General features: G+C 47.3%; 1 protein-coding gene across 9 annotated transcripts in view; it reads right to left on the minus strand.

Moving 5' to 3' along the window:
* Positions 1 to 23,560, minus strand: part of AP1B1 (adaptor related protein complex 1 subunit beta 1) — a 62,250-nt gene that overhangs the window by 32,950 nt on the left and 5,740 nt on the right. For 6 of the 9 annotated variants that reach the window (XM_033233141.1, XM_033233140.1, XM_033233137.1 and 3 more), the window contains exons 2-4: positions 7,761 to 7,824; positions 3,516 to 3,621; positions 370 to 505 (exon numbers count right to left, since the gene is read on the minus strand). In XM_033233141.1, coding sequence (XP_033089032.1) covers positions 370 to 505; positions 3,516 to 3,621; positions 7,761 to 7,797 — 279 coding nt within the window. In that variant the 5' untranslated portion in view covers positions 7,798 to 7,824. The remainder of the gene's footprint in view (positions 1 to 369; positions 506 to 3,515; positions 3,622 to 7,760; positions 7,825 to 23,560) is intronic. The other 3 variants (XM_033233144.1, XM_033233143.1, XM_033233142.1) reach the window with 1 other exon arrangement.

Genomic DNA, 23,560 nt, shown 5'->3' on the forward strand with positions numbered 1-23,560 from the left:
GAGCTGACAATTTAATCTGAAGGACAGAAAATGGAGAAAGCAGCAGTCTAGAAGGGGAACAGAGAAGCCCTCGGACACCTGCTGATTCCTGCCCTGGCAAAGCATGCAGGGCAAGGCCCAATCAGGGTGGGGAGGGGATCAACAGGCCTGGCAGGACCTCACACAGGAGAGTTAGGCAGGGTCCTCAGCATTTGATTTTCTGGAGAGTGGGAGCCCTCTGCTGGAGGAAGAGGCCTGCAGGCTGGGCGGCCACGGGCAGTCTGAAAGTCTGGACTCCATCCAGCGCCACAGGGTCCCACCCCCAAGAGACTGAGTGGAGACAGAGCCTTAAGCACCCCATGTCCCCACGCCCACCAAGCTCCTGCTCACCTTCACAAAGGTGTTGACAGCCATAATGGCCATGTCAGGCTGACTCTTGGCGTAATTCATCAGGTAGAGGTATACCAGCTTCTTCAGCTCCAGGTTGTCAGTCTGCATGCAGTTGACCACATCGGGGAAGAGGGCACTGGAAGGTCAAAATGGTGTCAGCATGGGAAAGGCTGAAGAAAGGAAGAGGAAGATTTTCAGGCTGCTAACTAGTGGGTGAGAGGACAGTGGGTAGGAGAGAAAGGAGAGACACACTGGACTTCCTGGTAAAAGGGAGGGTTTCAGCTGTGCTGTTAACAATCAACACCTATTGATAGAAAGGGAATCCCAAAGGGTAATTTTAAAAGCAGAAAAGTCCTTGGTTCTTTTCATACAGTTCAAACATGAGTTCTGGAGCCCGTCAAACCCACCACTGCCTCTTGATAGCTATATGATGTTGGAGAAATTCCTTTGTCACCTGCCCCCTTGCCCTGAGTCTCAATTTCCTAACTTGCAAGAATGGTGCAACAGAAACTCACTTCACAGGGCCTTTATGATAAGTGAGTGAGACAACATACTTAGGTATCTGGTCCTTGATATCTGGGAGGTACTGAGTAAATGAAAATGATTTTTTCTCCCTCTCTGAGACTTAACGTGGCCCCTTACATTGGGCTGCTGGTTCTGGAAGGTCACAGGGAAGCAGGATGGTTCACGCTGCTTTCACCACAAGCTCTGGCACCCAGTAAGAACCAGCACGGCATGCATGGAGCACACACCATACACCAGGCTTGGTGCTAAGAGCTTTACATACTTGATCTCATTTAACTGCCCTTAGAAGTAAGGGAATGATCCCCGTTTCACAGAATACTGAGGTTCACAAATGTCAAATAACCTGCCTGGAGGAGCCAGGTCTGAGAACAAGGTCCATGCTCATAACCAGGTGGTACCCGTGGTCCCAGAATCACAGGCCTTCTTAAGACACGAAATTTGGTTAGAGATCGATTTTCTATCTCTGGAATGATCATATTCCCTCCTCTCAATTCTTATGTGTTTATAGGAAAGGATGTGTCAACATAGAGAATTATGAGGTCAAAGTGAACTTCCTGAGCCCCAACAGGCAGGAGTCCTGCCAAAGCCAAAATGTATCACCTTGGAAGATGATGCACGAAGAAGAATGGGGAGGAGGGAGGAGGAAAAACTGCTGATGAGGCTGACTCGCTCTTTGGGGCCCGTCATATCAGCAAAGCCAGCTCTTTTGAGATAGAAGAACAAAGATGTTTCTCCTCTGCGAGGAGGTGACAGTGGTGTTCTGGGTGAAGGAAAGCAGCTTTGTCCTGGAAGGAATCTGACTTGGAAGGAGGCCCAGTTGTCCAGCAGGCGCCCGCTCCCTTTCTGCTCTGGCTTCCAAAGGGCTCTCTGCAGAGCTCCTTCCCGGAGCTGCTGGCAGGGGGTTCTTGCTGGGGGGCAATCCATGGGGACGTCTGGAGCAGTGGGAGCCTATCTTGGGACCTGGACGGGAGCTGCTCCACTTCAGCACCCAAGCTATGAGGCACATGGCTAGGCACCACGAGGCCATGAGTGAAAGCAGCCTGGATTTGGATTTCAGGAGAACTGGGCTTGAGTCCTAGTTCTGCCACAAACCATGTGACTCTTAGGCAGTCACTTTATGTTTTTATTTCCTTGGCAGTGAAACTGTCATTACCTACAATATGGGAATTGTAAGGAACTACTGAGAAAACAAATCTCAAAATGTTCTGTGCAGACTCTCAAATACTGTGCAAATATTAAGCTGTTACAAAATCTAGTCTCTGCCTTTGAGATTTTACAATCTGGTGAGCAGGTAAACACAAGTATACATAACAAGAGAACAGTCTCAATTTAATGCTGGGTGATGGGAACAGAAAGCAAATGCTTTGAGTTTGAGGTAGTGGGCTGGGGTGATGAGGGAAGGAAACATGGGGAAGGCAGATCTTGAATGGGTTTTTTTTTTCTCGAGACAGAGTCTTGCTGTCGCCCAGGCTGGAGTGCAGTGGCGTGATCTTGGCTCACTGTAACCTTCGCCTCTTGGGTTCCAGCAATTCTCTGCCTCAGCCTCCCGAGTAGCTGGGATTACAGGTGCCTGCCACCATGCTCGGCTAATTTTTGTATTTTTAGTAGAGACAGGGCTTCATCATGTTGGCCAGGCTGGTCTTGAACTCCTGACCTCGTGATCCACCCACCTCAGCCTCCCAAAGTGCTGGGATTACAGGTGTGAGCCATCGTGCCCAGCCTCAAATGGGTTTTTAAAGATGGGCAGACAAGCTGCGTCACTGGGCACTCCCACAGGGGAAGCATGAGCCAAGGTGCAGCAGCCACTCTACACACGACCTGCTTTAGCCATCAGGTGCAACAGAGGCTGCACACCGGTGACATAGTGGAGAAATCCAATCTGCACGTGTGTTTTATTTGCACCACACAGTGTTTGTTTAATATCATCTGGCCACTTAAGACAGGGAGATTTAAAATGAAAAATCCAGATTTCTCTTTTTTTTTTTGAGACGGAGTCTTACTCTGTAACTTGGGCTAGAGTGCAGTGGCACAATCTCGGCTAACTGCAATCTCTGCCTCTCAGGTTCAAGCAATTCTCCTGCCTCAGCCTCCCGAGTAGCTGAGATTACAGGCGTGCGCCACCACACACAGCTAATTTTTGTATTTTTAGTAGAGACGAGATTTCACCATTTTGGTCAGGCTGGTGTCAAACTCCTGACCTTGTGATCCACCCAACTGAGCCTCCCAAAGTGCTAGGATTACAGGTGTGAGCCACCACGCCTGGCCCAGATTTCCCATTCTTTTTAAAAACCAGAAGACCTGGCCACACTGGGTTCTCTTCCCCAGCCAGTAATGATCCTCTGAAGTTTCTGAGAGGGTTCAGGCCACACCCACTGCACCATGTGCTTCCTTTCCCACCTACTCCAGTTAACTCACTCCATCACCACCTGACCTGCCAGCATCTGGGCTCCTGATTCCTGTGTAAACAAAATCTTCGACTGGGAAGAAAGTTTTACGAAGGGAGCTGTATGAGGGGAGACATGGGTCCCTAGACACCCGACGGGAGAGACTGAAGTGGACCCAAGCTATAAACCCTCCCCTGTCAGCCGCCTCCAGCTGCCACCAGGCCTACTCCTGCACACCTGACATCTTTGCCCACGGTCATCGATGCAATCACTTTCTTCACTGCCTCCTTCTTCTTCTCCTTCTTGTCACTGTTGAGCTCTGCCTTCAGCTCGAAGATCTCCCCTAAGGAAAGGAGGCATGAGCGATCCCTCCCTACCCTGGCAGGGGACAATTCCCGGTATCTAACTTCCAAAAGAGCCGGAGGGAGGCACGTAAGACACCCTATGCTGTTGGTGAGGGCAGCTTCAGGCGCCTGGCCTCAGGTGGGCCAGGCAACAGTAAGGGACGACTGTTAGGATAGGAATTAACAAGATGGAAGCTTGGAGGCTGGGGGCAGTTGCTCACACCTGTAATCCCAGCACTTTAAGAGGCTGAGGATCAGCTGGGCATCGTGGCGCATGCCTGTAATCCCAGCACTTCGGTAGGCTAAGGAAGCCGGATCACGAGGTCAGGAGATGGAGACCATCCTGGCTAACATAGTGAAACCTCGTCTCTACTAAAATACAAAAAATTAGCCAGGTGTGGTGGTGCGTGCCAGCTACTCGGGAGGCTGAGGCAGGGGAATCGCTTGAATCCAGGAGGTGGAGGTTGCAGTGAGGCAAGATGGCGCCACTAAACTCCAGCCTGGTAACAGGGCAAGACTCCATCTCAAAGAAAAAATAAAAAAGGAAAGAAAAGAGGCTGAGGACTACTTGAGCCCAGGAGCTTGAGATTAGCCTGGGTAATATAGTGAGACCTCGTTTCTACAAAAATTTTTTTTTTAATTAGCTGCGTGTGGTGGCACGTGCCTGCTGTGCCAGCTACTCTGGAGGCTGAGGCTGGAGAATCATTTGAACCCAGAGGTCGAGGCTGCCGTGAGCCATGACACCACTATACTCCAGCCTGGGGGATACAAGGTGAGACCTTGTCTCCGAAAAAAGAAAGGAAGTTTAGAGGCCACTCTGGATTGAAGCAACAGGAACCACAGAAGCTACAAAGATTCTAGGGAAGACAAAAGCATCAAAAACATGATGGCAGGCTCTGCTCAGCTAGAGAGCTAAAAACACAGTGGAAGGTAAAGCTGTCCTCAGCTACCTTCACTCAACCAAAGGCCCGTAAAAGGCTCAGTGCAATAGAACCTGAGTACTTAAGGCTTGCAGCGAGAGGGCAGGATTTGTGGATTCCCACATGGAGGCCTTTCCTGTTTTCCTGGAACCTCTAATTAAAACAGCTTGCTCAGGGTTTCACTTCCTGAGACACAAGTGGTTGCTCAGCTCTCAAAATGGGAATTCAGCTGCTCCATGAGAGCTCAAGCATGTAATCAATTGTTCTGAGGAACTTGATGATGTGAAAAAAACTAATGAGGAAGTAGGGTTGTCTGGCCCTGCCATGGACAAAGTCAGGACCCCAATAATGGGTTAGAAGGGCAGATGTCATTTCCTGACCCCTTCTCTTTTATTTTTTATTTTTTTGAGACAGAATCTTGCTCTGTTGCCCAGGCTGGAGTGCAGTGGCCCCATCTCGGCTCACTGCAACCTCTGCCTCCCGGGTTCCAGCAATTCTCCTGCCTCAGCATACAGGGTAGCTGGGACTACATGCGTGCGCCATCATGCCCGGCTAATTTTTGTATTTTTAGTACAGACGGGGTTTCACCATGTTGGCTAGGCTGGTCTTGAACTGACCTCATGATCCGCCTGCCTCGGCCTCCCAAAGCGCTGGGATTACAGGCATGAGCCACCACGCCTGGACTTTTTTATTTATTTTTTATTTTTTTGAGACAAAGTCTCACTCTGTCACCCAGGTTGGAGTGGAGCCGTGCGATCTCAGCTCACCGCAACCTCTGCCTCCCGGGCTCAAGCAATTCTCCTGCTTCAGCTTCCCAAATAGCTGGAACTACAGGTGGGCACCATCATACCCTCCTAATTTTTGTATTTTTAGTAGAGACTGGGTTTCGCCATGTTGGCCAGGCTGGTCTTGAACTCCTGACCTCAGGTGATCCACCTGCCTCAGCCTCCCAAAGTGCTGGGATTACAGGCATGAGCCACCATGCCTGGCCCCTCTGAGCCCTTCTCTGAGCCCAGTCCCATACTAACTTGTTCCCATACATATTCTTATTTCATCCTCACAACTCTGCATTTCCCTCCATTTTGCAGTGAGCAAATGGAGGCTGTCAAAGGCTCAGTAATGTATATCCAATGCCGGCAGGTGGTAGGGCTGAAATTGAAAACCAGGTCTGCCAGCTCCAAAGCCCATGCTCTTAATCCCTATGCTTGGGCCTACCCAAGATACTCACTTTGCTCTCCTGAACCTGTTTCTTTGGCTGGGGCACTGAACCCAGGAATGTCTCTCCACACATCTCCCTTCCCAAAAGAAACCCACTAAAAAACCCCACCCCCAAAATACAAAAATTAGCTGGGCATGGTGGCAGATGCCTGCAGTCCCAGCTACTTGGGAGAATGGCTTGAACCCAGGAGACTGCAGTGAGCAGAGATCTTGCCACTGCACTCCAGCCTGGGTGACAAAGAGACTCTGTCTCAAAAAAAGCAAACAAACAACAAAACCCACCCCTGAGACTCCAATATACTCAGCACGAAGTTCACCCTGTGGCTCACTAGGCTCCACAGGACTGATCCCTGCACACCTCTCCAATTGCTTTCTCTCTTTTTTTAGTTAGTTGCCCAGGCTAGACTCGAACTCCTGGGCTCAAGCAAGTAATCCTCCCACCCAAGCCACCACCTGGGGCACCACTATGCCCGGCTCTAGCCTCTTCTTGCATCACCCTCTTCAGTAGCTCATGCCCACCACCTTCCTTTCCCTGAATGTGTCACAAGCAGAGCACTCACTCCTTCCCCTTCCTGTCCCCCATATATCTGGCCAGCTCCACCCAGAGCTCTCCCATAATCTCCCCTGGACCCACTATACTTCAGTGTGGTTACTACTCTACAGACTGTCTTTCCTGCTCAACCTCGAGCAACACCAGCTCAGAGGCTCTGTCTCTCTCCCACTGCACATGGTAGGTTCTCAGTAAAAACAAGCTAGACCAATACATGAAATGCCTGATGAGGGGCAGACTTTGAGTCCTGGCTCAGCTGATCCAACAAGGGACTCTTCATCTGGTCAGTAGGCGTGTGTCAATATCACTTGGAAGGAAGGAGGGAGGAAGGAAGGGTTGGCCAAAAATATGCTTACAGGGTTAAAGCACATTTGTCAGCCACGATAACATCCTCCATTTCCTTAAAAGCAGAAACAACCAAAATACCCAACGATATAAGCCTAGCTTAGCAAATTTCAGTGCAGCAACTCAACAGACTTAATAGTGAATCATTAGAATTGTTGGGAAATGTTTATGATATCAAAATGTCAAATGAAAAACAGGATTAAAACCATGAAAAATACATGCCTGACTCGCCGCAGTGGCTCATGCCTGTAATCCAAGAACTTTGGGAGGCCAAGGTGGATAGATCACCTGAGGTCAGGAGTTTCAGACCAGCCTGACCAACATGGAGAAACCCCGTCTCTACCAAAAATATGAAATTAGCATGGTGGTACACACCTGTAATCCCAGCTACTCAGGAGGCTGAGGCAGGAGAATCACTTGAACCCGGGAGGCGGAGGTTGCAGTGAGCTGAGATTGCGCCATTGCACTCCAGCCTGGGCAACAAGAGCGGAACTCCGTCTCAAAAACACAAGAAAAAAAAATTAGCTGGGCATAGCGGCGGGCGCATGTAATCCCAGCTATTCCAGAGGCTGAGGCAGGAGAATCACTTGAACCCAGGAGGCGGAGGTTGCAGTGAGCCGAGATCGTACCACTGCACTCTAGCCTCGGTGACAAGAGTGAAACTGTATCTCAAAAAAAAAGAAAAACACTTGCCCTTGGATAAGGACACAGATACATGGGGACACACACACACATACACATGTGCACACGCGCGCGCGCACACACACACACACACACACACACACACAACTGCTGTGGGGGTGCTGACAGGAATATGTGTTTTCTTTCCCCTGGAAAAAAACATAATTATTTTAAGCCATGGGGAATAAAAGGGCACTTCCCCCCCCACACTTGGAGCTAATGTTCTTCCCTTTCTGAGCTCTAAAAGGAGCAATTTCTTATATTGTCAACAGTTCAATTTTCTAGATCTACAACAAGCTCTAGGCCGTTCCTGCCACGTTTCCAGGCCTTCATTCCCACCCCTACTCCCTTCCACCACAGGAGGAAAATAGAAGGGACAGGCAGAGAAAGCATAGGGCAAGGCCCATTATTAAACAAACAATACCTTTCTTGGTCGTGGTGAAATATTTTGAGTCAGTCATTTTGGTCCCTTATCTGTAGCCAGACTTCTGCAAGACAGAGAAGAGAGGGGTGACTTTCAGTTATGGTGCAGAGGGAGGAGAAGAAGGATCCAGAACACATGTGGTATAGGAAAATAGCTGCTTATCTCCTTCCTGGGCAAATGAACTCTGGATCATGGCAGATTAGATTTTGAAAAGTAATTCTGAGGAATCTATCAATTTTTTTTTTTCTTCAGAGATGGGATCTCACCACATTGCCCAGGCTGGTCTCAAGCTCCTGGGCTCAGCCAAGCCTCCTGCCTTGACCTCCCAAAGTGCTGGGATTACAGGCGTGAGCCACCATACCTGGTCCTATCAAATTTTTGAATGTGCCTCTTCTAGAAATCTTTCCCACAAAAATATCTGCCCAAGGATGCAAGGGCTTACAGCAGCCCCTTTGTGGCACTCACTTTGCTCAGCACTGTCCTCAATGCTTTGCAGACATGAACTCATTAGAAGCCTCATCACTGCATCATCGAGGCACTATGCTACCCTACACAGTCAAATGCGATTAGAAAATACCAAGCTTAAAAGGCTAGGGAGACTTCTTCTCTCCACAACTTTTCTAAGCTGCTAAAACAGTAACATGCATGATTCATCCCTGGAAAGGGCTAGAATCTGTACTCTACAGCAGTTCCCAAATCTACCTGGCCAATTTTCTTAAGGGCTCTCTCAGGACATCTCCTAGAGCAAAGCTAACAGCGTGAAGTACTATCGTAAGACAATAGGGGCTGGGCACCATAGCTCATGCCTGTAATCCCAGCACTTCGGGAGGCCGGGGAGGGGAGTGGATCACGAGGTCAGGAGTTCGAGACTAGCCTGGCCAACATGGTGAAAACCATCTCTACTAAAAATACAAAAAATTAGCTGGGCGTTGTGGTGCGTGCCTGCAATCCTTGTTACTCGGGAGGGTGAGGCGGGAGAATCACCGGAACCCGAGAGACTGAGGCTGCAGTGAGCTGAGACCACACCACTGCACTCCAGCCTGGGAAACAGAGCAAGACTCTGTCTCAGGAAAAAAAGACAATAGGACAAAGAAAGTACCGAAGGCCCGCCATTCATTTAACAAAAATTTACTGAGCATCTACTATGTACCTCGGTAGTTCTTCTGGGCAACAGAACAAAGAAAAGAAGTTACACAGGAACCAAGATACCCTAGATACGTGGCCAAGGCTTTTAGGGTGGTTCTAAGATTTATTAAGAATCTATCATTTACCAAGCCCCTATTAAAGGCAGGGGCTTCACCCACATTATCTCACTTAAACTTGTCAATAATGTAACTGCTTTGAATCCCATTTTACAGAAGATGAAACGGACTCAGGGATGTTATCTACCTGAACTTAGTTCCTATGCTCTATTGATGAAGGAATTCTGCTTCCCCCTTCTGACAAGGAGGACGGTTCCCAGACAGTCGCTAAAGATTCAGTCAAAAAAAAAAAAAAAAAAAGAAAAAAATGAGGCCGGACACAGTGGTGGACACCTATAGTCCCATCTACTCAGGAGGCTGAGGCACAAGAATCACTTGAACCCAGGAGGCGGAGGCTGCAGTGAGCCGAGACTGTGCCACAGCACTACAGCCTGGTGATAGAGCAAGACTCTGTCTCCCCGCCCCCACCGCCCCCTCCAAAAAAAACCACATTGAGACTTTCAAGTACAGCCTTCCAACCCTATCTGTAGTTTTATGTGGTATAGAAAACCACACAACTCCAAAAAATAGACATTTGAATGGAGAAACCCCACTTCACTTTGTCCCTTTTGTTGAGTCTATGGAATGGACTCAAATAACCCACCAATACCTCCTTTCAAGTCATTACTATACAGGGGTGAGATGAAAGTTACTAGTGCAGTGGATGTGAGGGATCAAGAGTCATTTCAGTCTCTGGAAACCAAGCCAACACAGCACCTCCTTTCCAGCCCAATTGGATTTTTCCAAATTAAGCTTGTATTTATGGCAGGATGGCATTGAGCAAGGCTCCCAACCGAGAGACACTCATAGATTTTGTTTCAGTAATCAATGGGAAACAAATACGTACTGCCTTGGGGTCACCTTAAATCCTTTGTGGATCCTGTAGGAATAAAGAAATAAAGGCTTCACTGACAAAACAGTATTAAAAAAGGCACAATTCTACTTCCCTTTTGCTTTGCAAAGTTGAAAAGGAAGGATGGCACTTTTCTATGGGAGCTGCGGGAGACAGCAGAAGAGCCCACTGCGTCTGATGTTGCAAGTCCCACAGTGGGGACTCTAACTTGCTGGTCCTCCCAGCATGAGTCAGGGCTGTAGACAGATCCACAAAGGACGGCCCCGCAAGAGCCAGGCTCACAGCTCCCATCACCCTCCTCTTTCATGCCTGGCCCAGGCCCGGCACATAGCAAGTATTCAATTCATAGTTGTTGAAAGAAATGAAAACGGGCCACTGAAAATCCCAGGGAGCCTCAGCCTGCTCTCTGGCAGCCCTGTTACATAACTAGTTAGCATTTGTTTCCAACAGGAATTTACAGACATTAAAAGTGATTTTTTTTTTTTTTTTTTTTTGTGCACACACATAAAGCCATTTTCTCAAAGAAACCTCACCAACCTAGGGGTTCTTTGGGGAACTCTGAAATGAGCAGGTAAATCAGATAATGGGATTTGTCTTACAATAAAGATCTGCATGGTTCCAGAAGTCACAGACTTGAGAGCGTAACTGCCAAAAGTATCCAAAATAATAGGAGAATATCATTTCTCAAGGTTGAGTGTAAGAGGGGTAACTGAAGGCAAAAGGGGCTAAAACTTACAGGCCACAAAGAAACACAGAAAGTAACACAGAAACCACTCCAACATTAAATCTAAAAAGAAAAAAAAGTGGCCAGGCTCAGTGGCTCACGCCTGTAACCCTAGCATTTTGGGAGGCTGAGGTGGGCAGACTGCCTGAGCTCAGGAGTTTGAGACCAACCTGGGCAACATGGTGAAACCCCGTCTCTACTAAAACACAAAAAATTATCCGGGTGTGGTGGCATGTGCCTGTAGTCTCAACTACTTGGGAGGCTAAGGCAGGAGAACTGCTTCAACTCAGGAGGTGGAGACTGCAGCGAGCTGAGACTGCGCCACTGCATTCCAGCCCAGGCGACAGAGTGAGACTCAGGCTCAAAAAAAAAAAAGAAAGAAAGAAAGAAAGAAAAGTGAATAAAACAAACAAAATACCTCAGATAACTAACGTGAGAGCTGCTCAGAATTTCTTGCCTCTCCAGAAGAAAAAGCTGTCAGAGCCTTTCCCCTCCCCTGCAGGCCCAACACAACATCGGAGGGCCCTAAATTCCCAGGACACAACCTGCTGGTGACAGATCGGTGCTGTATGCAACTGACCAAGAGGAGAAACGGGTGAGAAAGCCTCTCTTTCTGGGAATTTAAAAAGAAGTGACAGAGCTGCAGGGTAGCTGGTCAAAGCACAGCTACAGATACCCCAACAGCGTTGAGCTTTCTGTGAGTCTTCCTTTTACAGGTGCTAAGCAACTACTCACAAACTTAACTGCCACTCAGTGTGCTGGTGCTGGCTGCGCTTTTTTCTGCAGTATCTGTTTCACATATCCCTCTGCAGAGGGCCCAATGGGACTGAAGATGCAGAAATGTATCCCTCTGAACTTGTTTGATATGCAGGAAATTAAAGTAGAGAAGGGAGAGGATGCGGAGAAAAGTGAAATGCTTTGGAAAGTCACCCCAAAACACAGATTACAAAACAAAACACCTCACTTCACCATGAATGATTCCCTACCTACAGCTTAGTGATGTACTGAGGGCAGCTATCTCCTTGTGTCCTTTCTCCATTGTGAGCACCTAATGTTGGTACTTGGTCTTGCAGTTGCCTCTTGGATGTCAGTGCAAGAGAGATTTCTCATTCTCTCCGCAGGAATGGAAAAAACCCCACAGTTCAGTCCTAAAGGGGCTCATACTCACAGATGCCATGAGAAAGACTGGTCCCTTTCCTGGCACCTGCTCAGCTGTTATCATGCACTGTATCCCTACCCCATGGAGGCCAAAGGGGCTGAGACCTTGTTGTCTGATGAATCTGATGGGGTACATGAACCACATTTGAAAGCAGGCAGCAAATTTAGGCAAGAAAAAGCTTAGGGTTTGGATTCCATCTTTGGAAGTGTCAGGGCACATTTTAAAGTAGTAATTACAGGGAATTTTTGATTCAGAAACTGCTCTGGCTAGTATAATGAGTCATTTTTGCTAAGGACACAGCACTCTAGGCTGGGATCCCCCTCAATTTCAGCATTTACAGACCAAGGAATGCCTCAAAGGGATGGGCATGGTCAAAATTAAAAGAGGAGCATACCAGGAACAACTGGTTTCACCCTTGAGGAGCCAGTGTGGCTTCCCCCGCTTAATCTTAATATTTCTCACACCCACATTTGAAAGATTATGACTTTGATGTCACATCCCAGAACCAGTTCTGGTAAACTTCATTTTTTAGAATTAAAGAAAGGGAACTGAGGCTGGGCATGGTGGCTCACGTCTGTAATCCAAGGACTTTGGGAGGTCCAGGTGGGCAGATTACCTGAGGTCAGGAGTTCGAGACCAGCCTAGCCAACATGGTGAAACCTCGTCTCTACTAAAAATACAAAAAGTTAGCCGGCATGGTGCTGGGTGCCTGTAATCCCAGCTACTCGGGAGGCTGAGGCAGGGGAATCACTTGACCCTGGGAGGTAGAGGTTGCAGTAAGGTGAGATCGCAGCATTGTACTCCAGCCTGGGCAACAAGAACAAAACTCCGTCTCAAAAAAAAAGAGAAAGAAAAAAAAAAGCAACTGAGCAATAAAGCCTAAAATACAGTAGTTTTCTCTCTTATGTTTTCTAGATGTATAAAGAAGCCCTTGGTGAGACTTTTGGAAACAATGTCCAGGGACAAAGATGTAACATGATCTAAGAGAGGGAAAATGAGGTCCTAGGTCCTAAGGAATAAAAGGGAAGAAGAAAAAATATTTCCATCTAAAGACTTTGGTTTTTAGTTGCTGAAATTAGGGTTAGGCTTAAAGGAAAAAAAGTTCTCAGTATTTTTCAAATTTTGTCTTTATAGATCTAATTTTAGGAACAAGAAAATATAGACTATCTGTGTTTTAAGCTAATAAAATGAATTTAAGTCTATGTTTAAAATATAAGAAAATCACCTCCTTTGAGAATGAAAAAAATAAAAACATAAGAAAATGGGTACTGAATATAGTATTTCAATTTTTCTCCAATGTCTCAAAATTGGTGACAACCTTTAAAAGGAAAGTATGCTGAAATGAGTCTACTTCATCCCTATAATTCAACTTCCCTCTTTAAAATGGGGAGATCAAGCCGGGTGTTGTGGGTCATATCTGTGAATCCCAGCACCTTGGGAGGCGAAGGCGGGTGGATTGCTTGAGGCCAGGAGTTTGAGACTGGCCTGGGCAACATGGTGAAACCCTGTCTCTACCAAATTAGCATGGTGGTGCACACCTGTAGTCCCATCTACTCAGGAGGCAGAGGTAGGAGGACTGCTTGAGTCTGGGAGGTAGGAGGTTGCAGTGAGCCAAGATTGCACTACTGCACTCCAGCCTGGGTGACAGAGTGAGACCGTGTCTCAAAAAAAGAAAAAAAGAGGGGGGCAGGGACTGCTGTACCTGCCTATGTATATTTCACATATTTCTTCTGACAAGGGCTAATCTGAGATTGAAACCATGTTGACAAGAAAAAATGTAAACATCATAAATATCACAAGATTTCATCTGAACAAAGCTCTAAGAGGCAAACCTAAGCTATGGTGATAGAAGTCAGGTCAGTGGGTGCTTCTGGGTGGGAAGGACTGAAAGCGGGCATGAAGGGCCCCTGCAGTAATAAAAATGATCTATATCTTGATGCAGATACTGGACACACTGTACACTTAAGAGCCAAGCATTTCACTTGGTGTAAATTAAACAGACATTTTAAAAAATGTTTTGGGCACAGAGGCTCATGCCTGTAATCCCAGCACTTTCTGAGGCTAAGGCGGGTGGATCACCTGCGGCTAGGAGTTCGCGAACAGCCTGGCTAACATGGTGAAACCCATCTCTACTAAAAATACAAAAATTAGCTGGGAATGGTGGTGGGCGCCTGTAATCCCAGCTACATGGGAGCCTGAGGCACAAGAATCACTTGAACCTAGGAGCTGGAGGTTGCAGCAAGCTGAGATGGCACCACTGCACTCCAGCCCGGGTGACAGAGCAAGACTCGGTCTCAAACAAACAAACAAAAAAGCCCAGGCAAGGTGGCTCACACCTATAATCCCAGCACTTTGGGAGGCCGAGGCGGGTGGATCACCCAAGGTCAGGAGTTCAAGACCAGCCTGGCCAACATGGCAAAACCCCATCTCTACTAAAGATACAAAAATTAGCCTGACATGGTGGTGGCGGTGCATACCTGTAATCACAGCTACTCGACAGGCTGAGGCGGGAGAATCGCTTGGACCCGGGAGGCAGACGTTGCAGTGAGCCAAGATTGGCGCCATTGCACTCCAGCCTGGGCAACAGAGCAAGACTCCGTCTCAAAAAAAAAATTTGTTTTTTAAAAATAACAAAATAAAACTCAAATCTGGAGAAGAAAGGAAGAATGAAACATTGCATCCAGAGGAAATAAAGCCTTTGGAGTGTGACATCAAATCTGGAAATCTGAGCCATGAATTCAATTCCATAAAAATAGAGTTTTCCTGCATGGACGAAAACATAATAAAAAGCCAAAAGATGTATGATAAACATACTCACAAACATTTGCATCACACTGCAGACAAGGCCTATTTTCCTATATAAAAAGTGACTACAAATAGGAGAATGGCAGAGGATATGGACAGTTCACAGAAAGTGAATTAATATAATGGTTCACGCTTATTTATAAGAGACACAGAAACTGAAACTACTGTGAAATATCACCTGTCAGCTGCTGAACTGATAAAGACCCAAGAGTCTAGTAACACCCCATGTTGGTGCTGACGTGGGTAATTAGGCGCCCTCATTTGAGGCTAGTGACAGTCTGAAACGCTACAACCTCTGAAGCAAATTGGTAAGTCATTAAAATTGCAAAGGTCCTTATCCGTTGACCCAGTAATTCTGCTTCTAGGACTCTACATGTGGAAAACTACGTAGATATAAAATTATTCATGCAGCATCCTTTCCAATAGCAAAATATTATAAATGTCCAACCACAGGACTGGTTTAAAAAATGATAGCACAGCAGAGCTGGGCACATCTGTGGCTCCAGCTACTCAGGAGGCTTAATGGTGAGGATAGTTTGAGCCCAGGAGTTTGAGACCAGCCTGGGCAACACAGTAAGACCCCAACTCTATACATAAATAAAATGACAGCACAGCATACGGACGTTCCACAGCATGGTGGAGTACTAGGGATCCATGCAAAAGAACGAGGCAGTTCTGGCCGGGCATGGTGGCTCACGCCTGTAATCCCAGCACTTTGGGAGGCCAAGGCAGGTGGAACCCTGTCTCTACTAGAAATACAAAAAAAATTAGCCGGGTGTGGTGGGACATGCCTGTAGTCCCAGCTACTCGGGAGGCTGAGGCAGGAGAATCGCTTGAACCTGGGAGGCAGAGGTTGTAGGGAGCTGAGACTGTGCCATTGCACTCCAGCCTGGGTGACACAGTGAGACTCCATCATAAAAAAAAAAAAAAAAGAAAAAAAAGTATCTCAGATTTCCCCACAGACGTCCTTCCCTAATTTGGGATCTGTCCTGTTGAATGCTGTCAACCCGGTGACTGCCACGATGCCTGGCACATTCTAGGAGCTCACCAAATGTTTGCTGGCAAAATGAATGAAAAGACAGTTTCACAGAGAAGCTACAAAACCAAGGGTCCAAAACAGATCAAGATGAGAGAGCTCTGTGACAAGTGCCAGACAGTGATGACTGGGCAGACCAGACCGGGAACATAAGGCTTTGCAGTTAACATGGCAGGGCTGATCCAATGTCAAGATGGCTGCTGGGAAATCGGGCTCTACTACCAACAGCTGTTGACCCTGGGCAACTCCCCCAGGCCTGCCTTTCTCCAAATGTCAAACAAAAGAATATGATTAATCAATGGCTCAAGTCCCTCTCTACTCTTAAACCATTTCAAATAGATAAAAGTGGAACTGTTCTGGTGGAAGGAACGGTGGGGAGGCCTAGAGCCTGGCTCATTTCACTATGCCTACCTCTCCCCATCCTCACCAGGGCCCTTCAGACATCCCATGGTTCTATGGAGCAAAGCCTGAAAACCAGTCTACTGAATGATAAGTCCCTCCCACATCTCACATTCTATGATTCTCTGCTGGACGAGGGGCCCATTTCCCTACCAATGAGTGTTCTTCCCAGGTGTCAAACATGAGGAAGTAGAGTATGATCATTCTAAGAGCATGACAGAAGATGTTTCCAAGGGGGAAAAAAGAGAACAAATTCAGAATGCAGCCAAGGCCAGCAAACCCCATTAGGTCTTCAGTAGGAAGAAAAACAGTAAGAAGCCAAACAATGGAGCGTTTTAATTTCTCCAAATGGCCAGCCAATGTCAGGGGAAGGCCTTTTCTAGTCTCAGGGCAGTGATTCATGTCAGAGCAGCCCATGCTCTTCAATCAGATGAGAAGTGTGAAGTTGGTGGTGGCAGCACAAGGCACTGCACACTCTTGGCACTCGGTGAATTAATGAAGGAGACTATCAGTGTGGTGAGATGAGCCAGAGAAAAAGCTTTAGGAAAGGAAAAGGGGAAAGAGACGTTTCACAAGGTCAGATCCAGCTGCATGTCTATCTCTGAACTCAAGGATATTCAGGCAGGGAAAACTGATCTCTGAAGGTCTATGTTGGTGGCTCCCAACTTTGGTACTGGAACTGCCACTGTTAAACACTTCCCTAATGAATAAATAGCTGTCAGAAACCTGCTCCATAGAACCTGTTAGCTCAGGGACAGTCAAGAGGAAGTTAGGGAAGAGTGAAAAAAAGGGGCTGGGGTGATGCCACTGTTTCTTCTTCGTTTGAAGCAGAAAGGCCAAACTTTGTTCATTCTATGTGTTTTGCTGCCTTGGTTCTGTTTCAAGGGCAGAGGTTAATTCATCTGACAAGTATTCCCCTACTCTGTGCCATGCCCTGGACTGTGTACCTGCTCCTACAAAGCTTAGAGTTCGTTAGAGATGATGATGCTACTCACCACTCCTCATTTGTCTGACAATTTCCTTTTAAACAGGAAAACGGGCCGGGCATGCTGGCTCATGCCCATAATCCCACACTTCGGGAGGCTGAGATAGGAGGATCACTTGAGGTCAGGAGTTTGAGACCAGCCTGGCCAACATGGTGAAACCCTGTCTTTACTGAAAATACAAAAATTAGCTGGGTGTGGTGGCAGGTGCCTGTAATCCCAGCTACTCGGGAGGCTGAGGTGGAAGAATCGCTTGAACCCGGGAGGCGGAGCTTGCAGTGAGCTGAGATCTGGCCACTGCACTCCAGCCTGGGCGACAGAGCGAGACTCCGTCTCAAAAAAAAAAAAAAAAGGAAAAAAGGTCCTTATAGGTAAATACTTAAGTTAACTTTACAGACAGGGAAACAGGTAAGGCCAGCTGAAAGACTAAAAGGTGAGTCAGCAGTAGAAAAACCAGATTTCAGACTTTCTCTCTGAGAAAACGTGGTTACCGAACTCAGACAGGCTCTTTCAAGTCAGTTCAATAACTACGAGAAAATAATCTGTGTTCTTTAGGCTCAGCATGAAATTTGGAACAAAAGTGGCAGTGGTAGTAGTAATGAAAAATGGATGTGCATCATGTGACAGACACTATGTAAAGAGCTTTAAAGTTAGTCCTCATGGCAGGGCGCGGTGGTTCATGACTGTTAATCCCAGCACTTTGGGAGGCCGAGGCTGGCGGATCATGAGGTCAGGAGTTTGAGACCTACCTGGGCAACATGTTGAAACCCCTGTCTACACTAAAATACAAAAAATTAGCCATGCGTGGTGGCACACGCTTGTAGTCTCAGCTACTCTGGAGGCTGAGGCAGGAGAATCGCTTGATCCTGGGAGGCGGAGGTTGCAGTGAATCAAGATCGTGCCACTGCACTCCAGCCCAGGTGACAGTGTGAGACTCAGTCTTAAACAAACAAACAAAAAAAGTTAGTCTTCACGATAATCCATGAAGGTTTTAATATTATCACAAGTTTACAGGTGAGGAAACTGAAGTACCAGGGAGGTCAAGGCATTTGTTTAGAGTTACACAGCTAGAAAATGGCAGTGCCAACACTCTCCACTGCTGCCCCCTAATAAGGTCACACGTGTCCCACTCTGTCCAGCAAGGCAACTAACTGCTTCTCTCTGAATGAAGCCCTGGCAGAAACATACATGCTCTAGGTTAAAGGGTACGTGAAATGGGTTGCCACACATCCCTGCAGAGTCCCTCAGATGTTGAATTACAGGTTATTTTAGGGCCAGCCCATCCAGTTTGTTCAACAGGGAATGTCAAGTTTGGTCATGTGCCTAGTGAAAGCCTGTCTGGATGCGCTTGCCCAGTTACGGGCCTCCCGGGATTTCGATGAAAACTGGTTAGTCAAAATCAATCTCCTGGCCAGGCACAGTGGCCGACACCTGTAATCCCAGCACTTTGTGAGGCTGAGGCAGGCAGATTGCTTGAGCACAGGAGTTCGAGACCAGCCTGGGCAACACAGTGAAACCCCACCTCTATAAAAAATACAATTAGCCAGGTGTGGTGCCACACATCTGTAGTACCAGCTACAGGAGCCTGAGGTGGGAGGATTGCTTGAGCCTGGGAGGTTGAGACTGCAGTGAGCTGTGAATGTGACACTGCACTCCAGCCTGGGCAACAGAGAGAGACCTTGTCTCAAAAAAAAAAAAGTTGGGCCAGGTGCAGCGGCTCACTCCTGCAATCCCAGCATTTTGGGAGGCTGAGGCGGGTGGATCACGAGGTCAGCAGATCGAGACCATCCTGGCTAACACGGTGAAACCCCATCTCTACTAAAAATACAAAAAATTAGCTGGGCATGGTGGCGGGCACCCGTAGTCCCAGCTACTTGGGAGGCTGAGGCAGGAGAATGGTGTGAACCCAGGAGGCGGAGCTTGCAGTGAGCTGAGATTGCACCACTGCACTCCAGTCTGGGTGACAGAGCGAGACTGTCTCAAAAAAGAAAAAAAAAAAAAAGTCAATCTCCTGAGGCCCACTAGCAATTAAACACTTCAGAATGAAAAGGAACTAAAGGCAGACAAATGTCACATGTAAATGTCACATGCAAATGTTCTTATATTGGCTTTGAGTCTCTAGAACTTCATTCTAGAATCAGATACCAGTTCTCAACCGATCTATAAGCAGTAATGTGTGGAAAGATCTGCTGTAAAGAAAAAAAAGTGGTGGGTACAGTGGCTCATGCCTGTAATCCCAGCACTTTAGGAGACTGAGGCGGGCAGATCACTTGAGGTCAGGAGTTCGAGACCAGCTTGGCCAACATGGCAAAACCCATCTCTACTAAAAATACAAAAATTAGCTGGACATGGTTGCTCACACCTATAGTCCCAACTGCTCAGGAGGCTGAGGCAGGAGAATCGCCGGAACCTGAAATCGCACCACCGCACTCCGGCCTGGGTGACAGAGCAAGACTCCATGTCAAAAAAAGAAAAAGAAAAGCTCCTCTGGACTTGAAAATAAAGTAAGGCTTCTTCTGAACAATACTTAAATTAATCGAGATGAGGAGAAAGAGGCCAGACTACAGAACAAGGCTCTTTGTGGTCTCAGACTTCCCATCTATGTAATGGAAGACTTTCTGAAGATCTATCAAATTAAAAGTGTAGAGCACCATCCACTCCATGCCTGGAACTGTACCCCACACGGAAGCATGCACCTAGTAAACAAAAGACAGTCTTTTCTCACTGAGCTCTTACAGATTTAGAGGCCAGGTAAAGGACTTCAGGGGAATGGCAAAGTGATCATGCCTCCAGAGGAGGAGGGTTCTGAGATAGGTGGAGCAGCAAGGGAAGTTCTCTTAGATGAAGAGAGGCTTGGCTGGACACGAAAAGGCAGGTCAGATTTAGAAAGGCAAAAGTGGAGGTGGCATAGAGGCGTACCACGAAATTGCCAATGTGATGAGAGAGGGAACTGACAACAATTAAATCAACACTAGCTGGGGAACAGGTTCTTGCTAAGTGATTTACAACCCTTCTCATTTTAATTCTCAGGGTAATTCACTTAAAAAATGAGGAACTGGAGACACTGAGAGATGAGTGATTTACCTATGGCCAAAACAAGAAGTCTGTGAGCCCCCCTGCCTGGCTGAAGGAAAGGACCTGGAAGGGAAAGGAGCAGACGAGGCTAGGGAAGGGAGAATGAGGTTCAGAAATGGTCCTGGATGCCAGGTGTGTTGGGTCTTGCCAGCAGAAGACACAATGGTCATGTCAAATGACAAGTCTCATGCTGATAAGCATTTGACACTACTGATCACTCCCTTCTCCCTGAAATCCTGTCTTCCCTCAAATGCCAGGATGCCATGCTCTCTGCCTGCCCTCCTACGCCACTGTCTGCGCTTTCTCAGTCTCCTTTGCTTGTTCCTCTCCTTCTGCTTCAACACTGTGTGCCCCAGGCCTGGTACCTCTTCTCCTCCCCATCTATGCTATTTTGCCTCTTTGGTGGATCATCCAGTATCACAGCTTTGCATACCATCCACATAGCCCAACCTCTCCCCAGAACCCCCAGCACAGATGTCCAAACTGTCTACCTGACATCTCCACATTACTGTGGAGATGACTAGCAAGCAGCTCAAACTTAATATGATAAAAACTGATCTTCTGCTTCCTTCCTTTCCCCAACTGGCTCACCCTGCCTTCTACATCATCTAGTTCTTGCCAGCACTATCTTTAAGATGGCCTCAGGCTAAAAACCTGAGTCACCCTTAACAACATACTCTCCCTTAAATCTATCGGCAAATCCTACTGGATTCCAACCTTCAGAATGAATCTAGAATCCATGAGCAACTTCTCACTAGCTCCATCACTACCCCCCAGATCCAGGCCAGCACCACCTGCCACTGAGAGTGCTAACAAAGCTGCTCCCACACTGCTCTGCTGACACCCCATCTCAGCAACAACCAGGATGATCCTTTTACAGTCTAAGTCAGACAGTAGCACCCCTCTGCTCAATGTCCTCCAATGGTTCTCTTACTCATAGTAAAAGCCAAAGTGCCTACCACGGCCTCATAGTCCACAGGCCCTGTAAGAGATGCATGCCCCTTCTCTCTCACACGTGCACCCTGCTGGCCATTACCCTTGGAACTCTTCTCCCCATCATTACCTCAGTTCCAGCTGCAGAGGCCTCTTTACTGATCCTTGAACACAACATGCATCCACCCCAGGGCCTTCGCCCGTGCTATTCACTTTGCCAGGAAGGCTCTTTCTCCAGACAGCCGCATGGCTCAGTCCCTCACCTCTTTAGGTCTTGGCTCAAATATCATCTTCTCATTGAGGCCTTCTTTGACCACTTTACTTAAAATTCTACACCCCCTCCCCGGCCAGGCACAGTGGCTCACGCCTGTAATCCCAGCACTTTGGGAGGCAGAACTGGGCGGATCACAAGGTCAGGAGATCAAGACCACCCCGGCTAACACGGTGAAACCCAGTCTCTACCAAAATACAAAAAATTAGCTGGGCGTGGTGGCGGCGCCTGTAGTCCCAGTTACTCGGGAGGCTGAGGCAGGAGAATGGCGTGAACCCAGGAGGTGGAGCTTGCAGTGAGCTGAGATCGTGCCACTGCACTCCAGCCTGGGCAACACAGCGAGACTCTGTCTCAAAACAAAAAACAAAAAACAAAAAAAAACACACCTCTTTGGTCTTTTTCCCTTCGAAGTACTTATTACCTATTACCTACATACTGTAAAATATACTTCCGTTGCCTATTTTTTCTCCCCCTATAAATTCCATAATGTAAATGGGGTAAGGATTTTGTCCGTTTTGTTCACTATCATATTCCTAACTCCTAAGCTGGTACCTGGCAAACAGGTGTTCAATAAATAGCTGAATGATCAGTGCTCAACTCTCTTCTTGGGCAAATTTCATGTTTTGTAAACCAACCTCTGCTAGAGCAGCTTCTCAATGTTCCATTCACTGGGTTATGCAGGATCAGAGATACATCTGCTCTGATTGTCAAGCTATTCTGACTATACTGAAATTGAACATGCCAGACCCCTAGACCATTTACAGCCAATAAATGGAAGGTAAGTGAATAAATTATGAGAGAGAGAAGAAAGGGCAAGGGTAGAAGATCAGGTGGCAACATCTCCAGTGGGAGAAATGTTCAATGAAGCCAAGCCACTGTCACCTGCTCCCACAGGTATCAGCCCAGAGTGACAGAGCTGCAGAAGGTGGGGGCTCTGGCACAGGGTATGATATAAGTGCCAGGTCTTTGCCTCCAGGCCCACATGCCTTCTTTGTTCCTCTAACAGCCAACTCTTCACTATCTCTGCCCTTGCTGATCCTTCTGTTGTATTATCCCCTCCTAACTGCTCCAATTTATCCTTCAAATCTCAGCTTAGATGACCTCACTTCAAAGACACCTTCCCTTCCAGCGTGATACCTCTGATGCTTAAAAAAATAAACAAAGAAAAAAAACCTTTCCTGCATGTACTATCTTTTTTTGTTAGAGACAGACAGTCTTGCTCTGTCACCCAGGCTAGAGTGCAGTGGTGTGATCATAGCTCATTGCAGCATCAAACTACTGGGCACAAGCAATCCTCCTGCTTCAGCCTCCTGAGTAGCTGGGACTACTGGCATGTGCCATGCCCAGCTAATCTTTTCAAGTTTTTTGTGGAGTCTCGCTAAATTATCCAGGCTGGTCTTGAACTCCTGGCCTCAAGTAATCCTCCCACCTCAGCCTCCCAAGTAGCTGGGATTACAGGCATGAACCACTGCACCTGGCCATGCATATACAATCTTAAGAAGGTATTTCTCTGACATCCTCCAGTATTCTTATTCATACATTTCCTGAGCATCTTCCGTGTACCAGAAACATTTCTACACATTGGGAATGCAGCAGTGAAAGAAACAGACATCCTTCCCTACACGGAGTTTACATCCTAACGGGGGAAAGAGACGGTATGCAAGATAAATGAGTAAAATACATAACATCTTAGATAGTGATGAACATTATCGAGGCAAAAAAGAGGAGGGAAGGAGGATAGGGAGGGGAGAGGTGAGGAAGGGAAGTTAAAATTTAACTAGGGTGGCCATAGAAGACCTCCTTGAGAAGGTGACAGGTGACACTGTCTGGGGAAGAGGCTGCCAAACAAAAGAGATCGCCAGTGCAAAGGTGAGTATGTGCCCGGCATGTCTGAGGAACAGCAGGGAAGTGAATGTGGCTGAGTGAGCAATGAGGAAATAGTGGGTCAGGAAGTCACAGGAGAATGCAGGGGGCTTTATGAGCAAGCATGAGGTCTCTGGCTTTTACTGAGTGAGCTGGAGCCACTGGAGGGTTTTGAGCAGAGCAGTCCTGACATCTGACTTATATTTTAACAGGCTCTGGCTGCTATGCCTTTTGTTTCCCTCGTGGCTTATTGGTTTTTCTAATCATTGCTTTTTTTCTCTACTTCTTTGTCTCTCTCTCCTGCTAGAATGAAGTAAGCAACTTGAGGGCTTATCTGAAGCCTGAAGCCATATCTGGCCTGTTGACCTATCAGCATAGGCCAGCATCAGGCATTAGCAGGCCTCGATAAATACCGAATGAATGCTGGACTTAGGAAGTCTCTGTCCTCAGTGTCCCAG

The sequence above is a fragment of the Trachypithecus francoisi genome, unplaced genomic scaffold (assembly GCF_009764315.1).
Source record: "Trachypithecus francoisi isolate TF-2019V2 unplaced genomic scaffold, Tfra_2.0 Lachesis_group14, whole genome shotgun sequence".
Taxonomy (NCBI): domain Eukaryota; kingdom Metazoa; phylum Chordata; class Mammalia; order Primates; family Cercopithecidae; genus Trachypithecus; species Trachypithecus francoisi.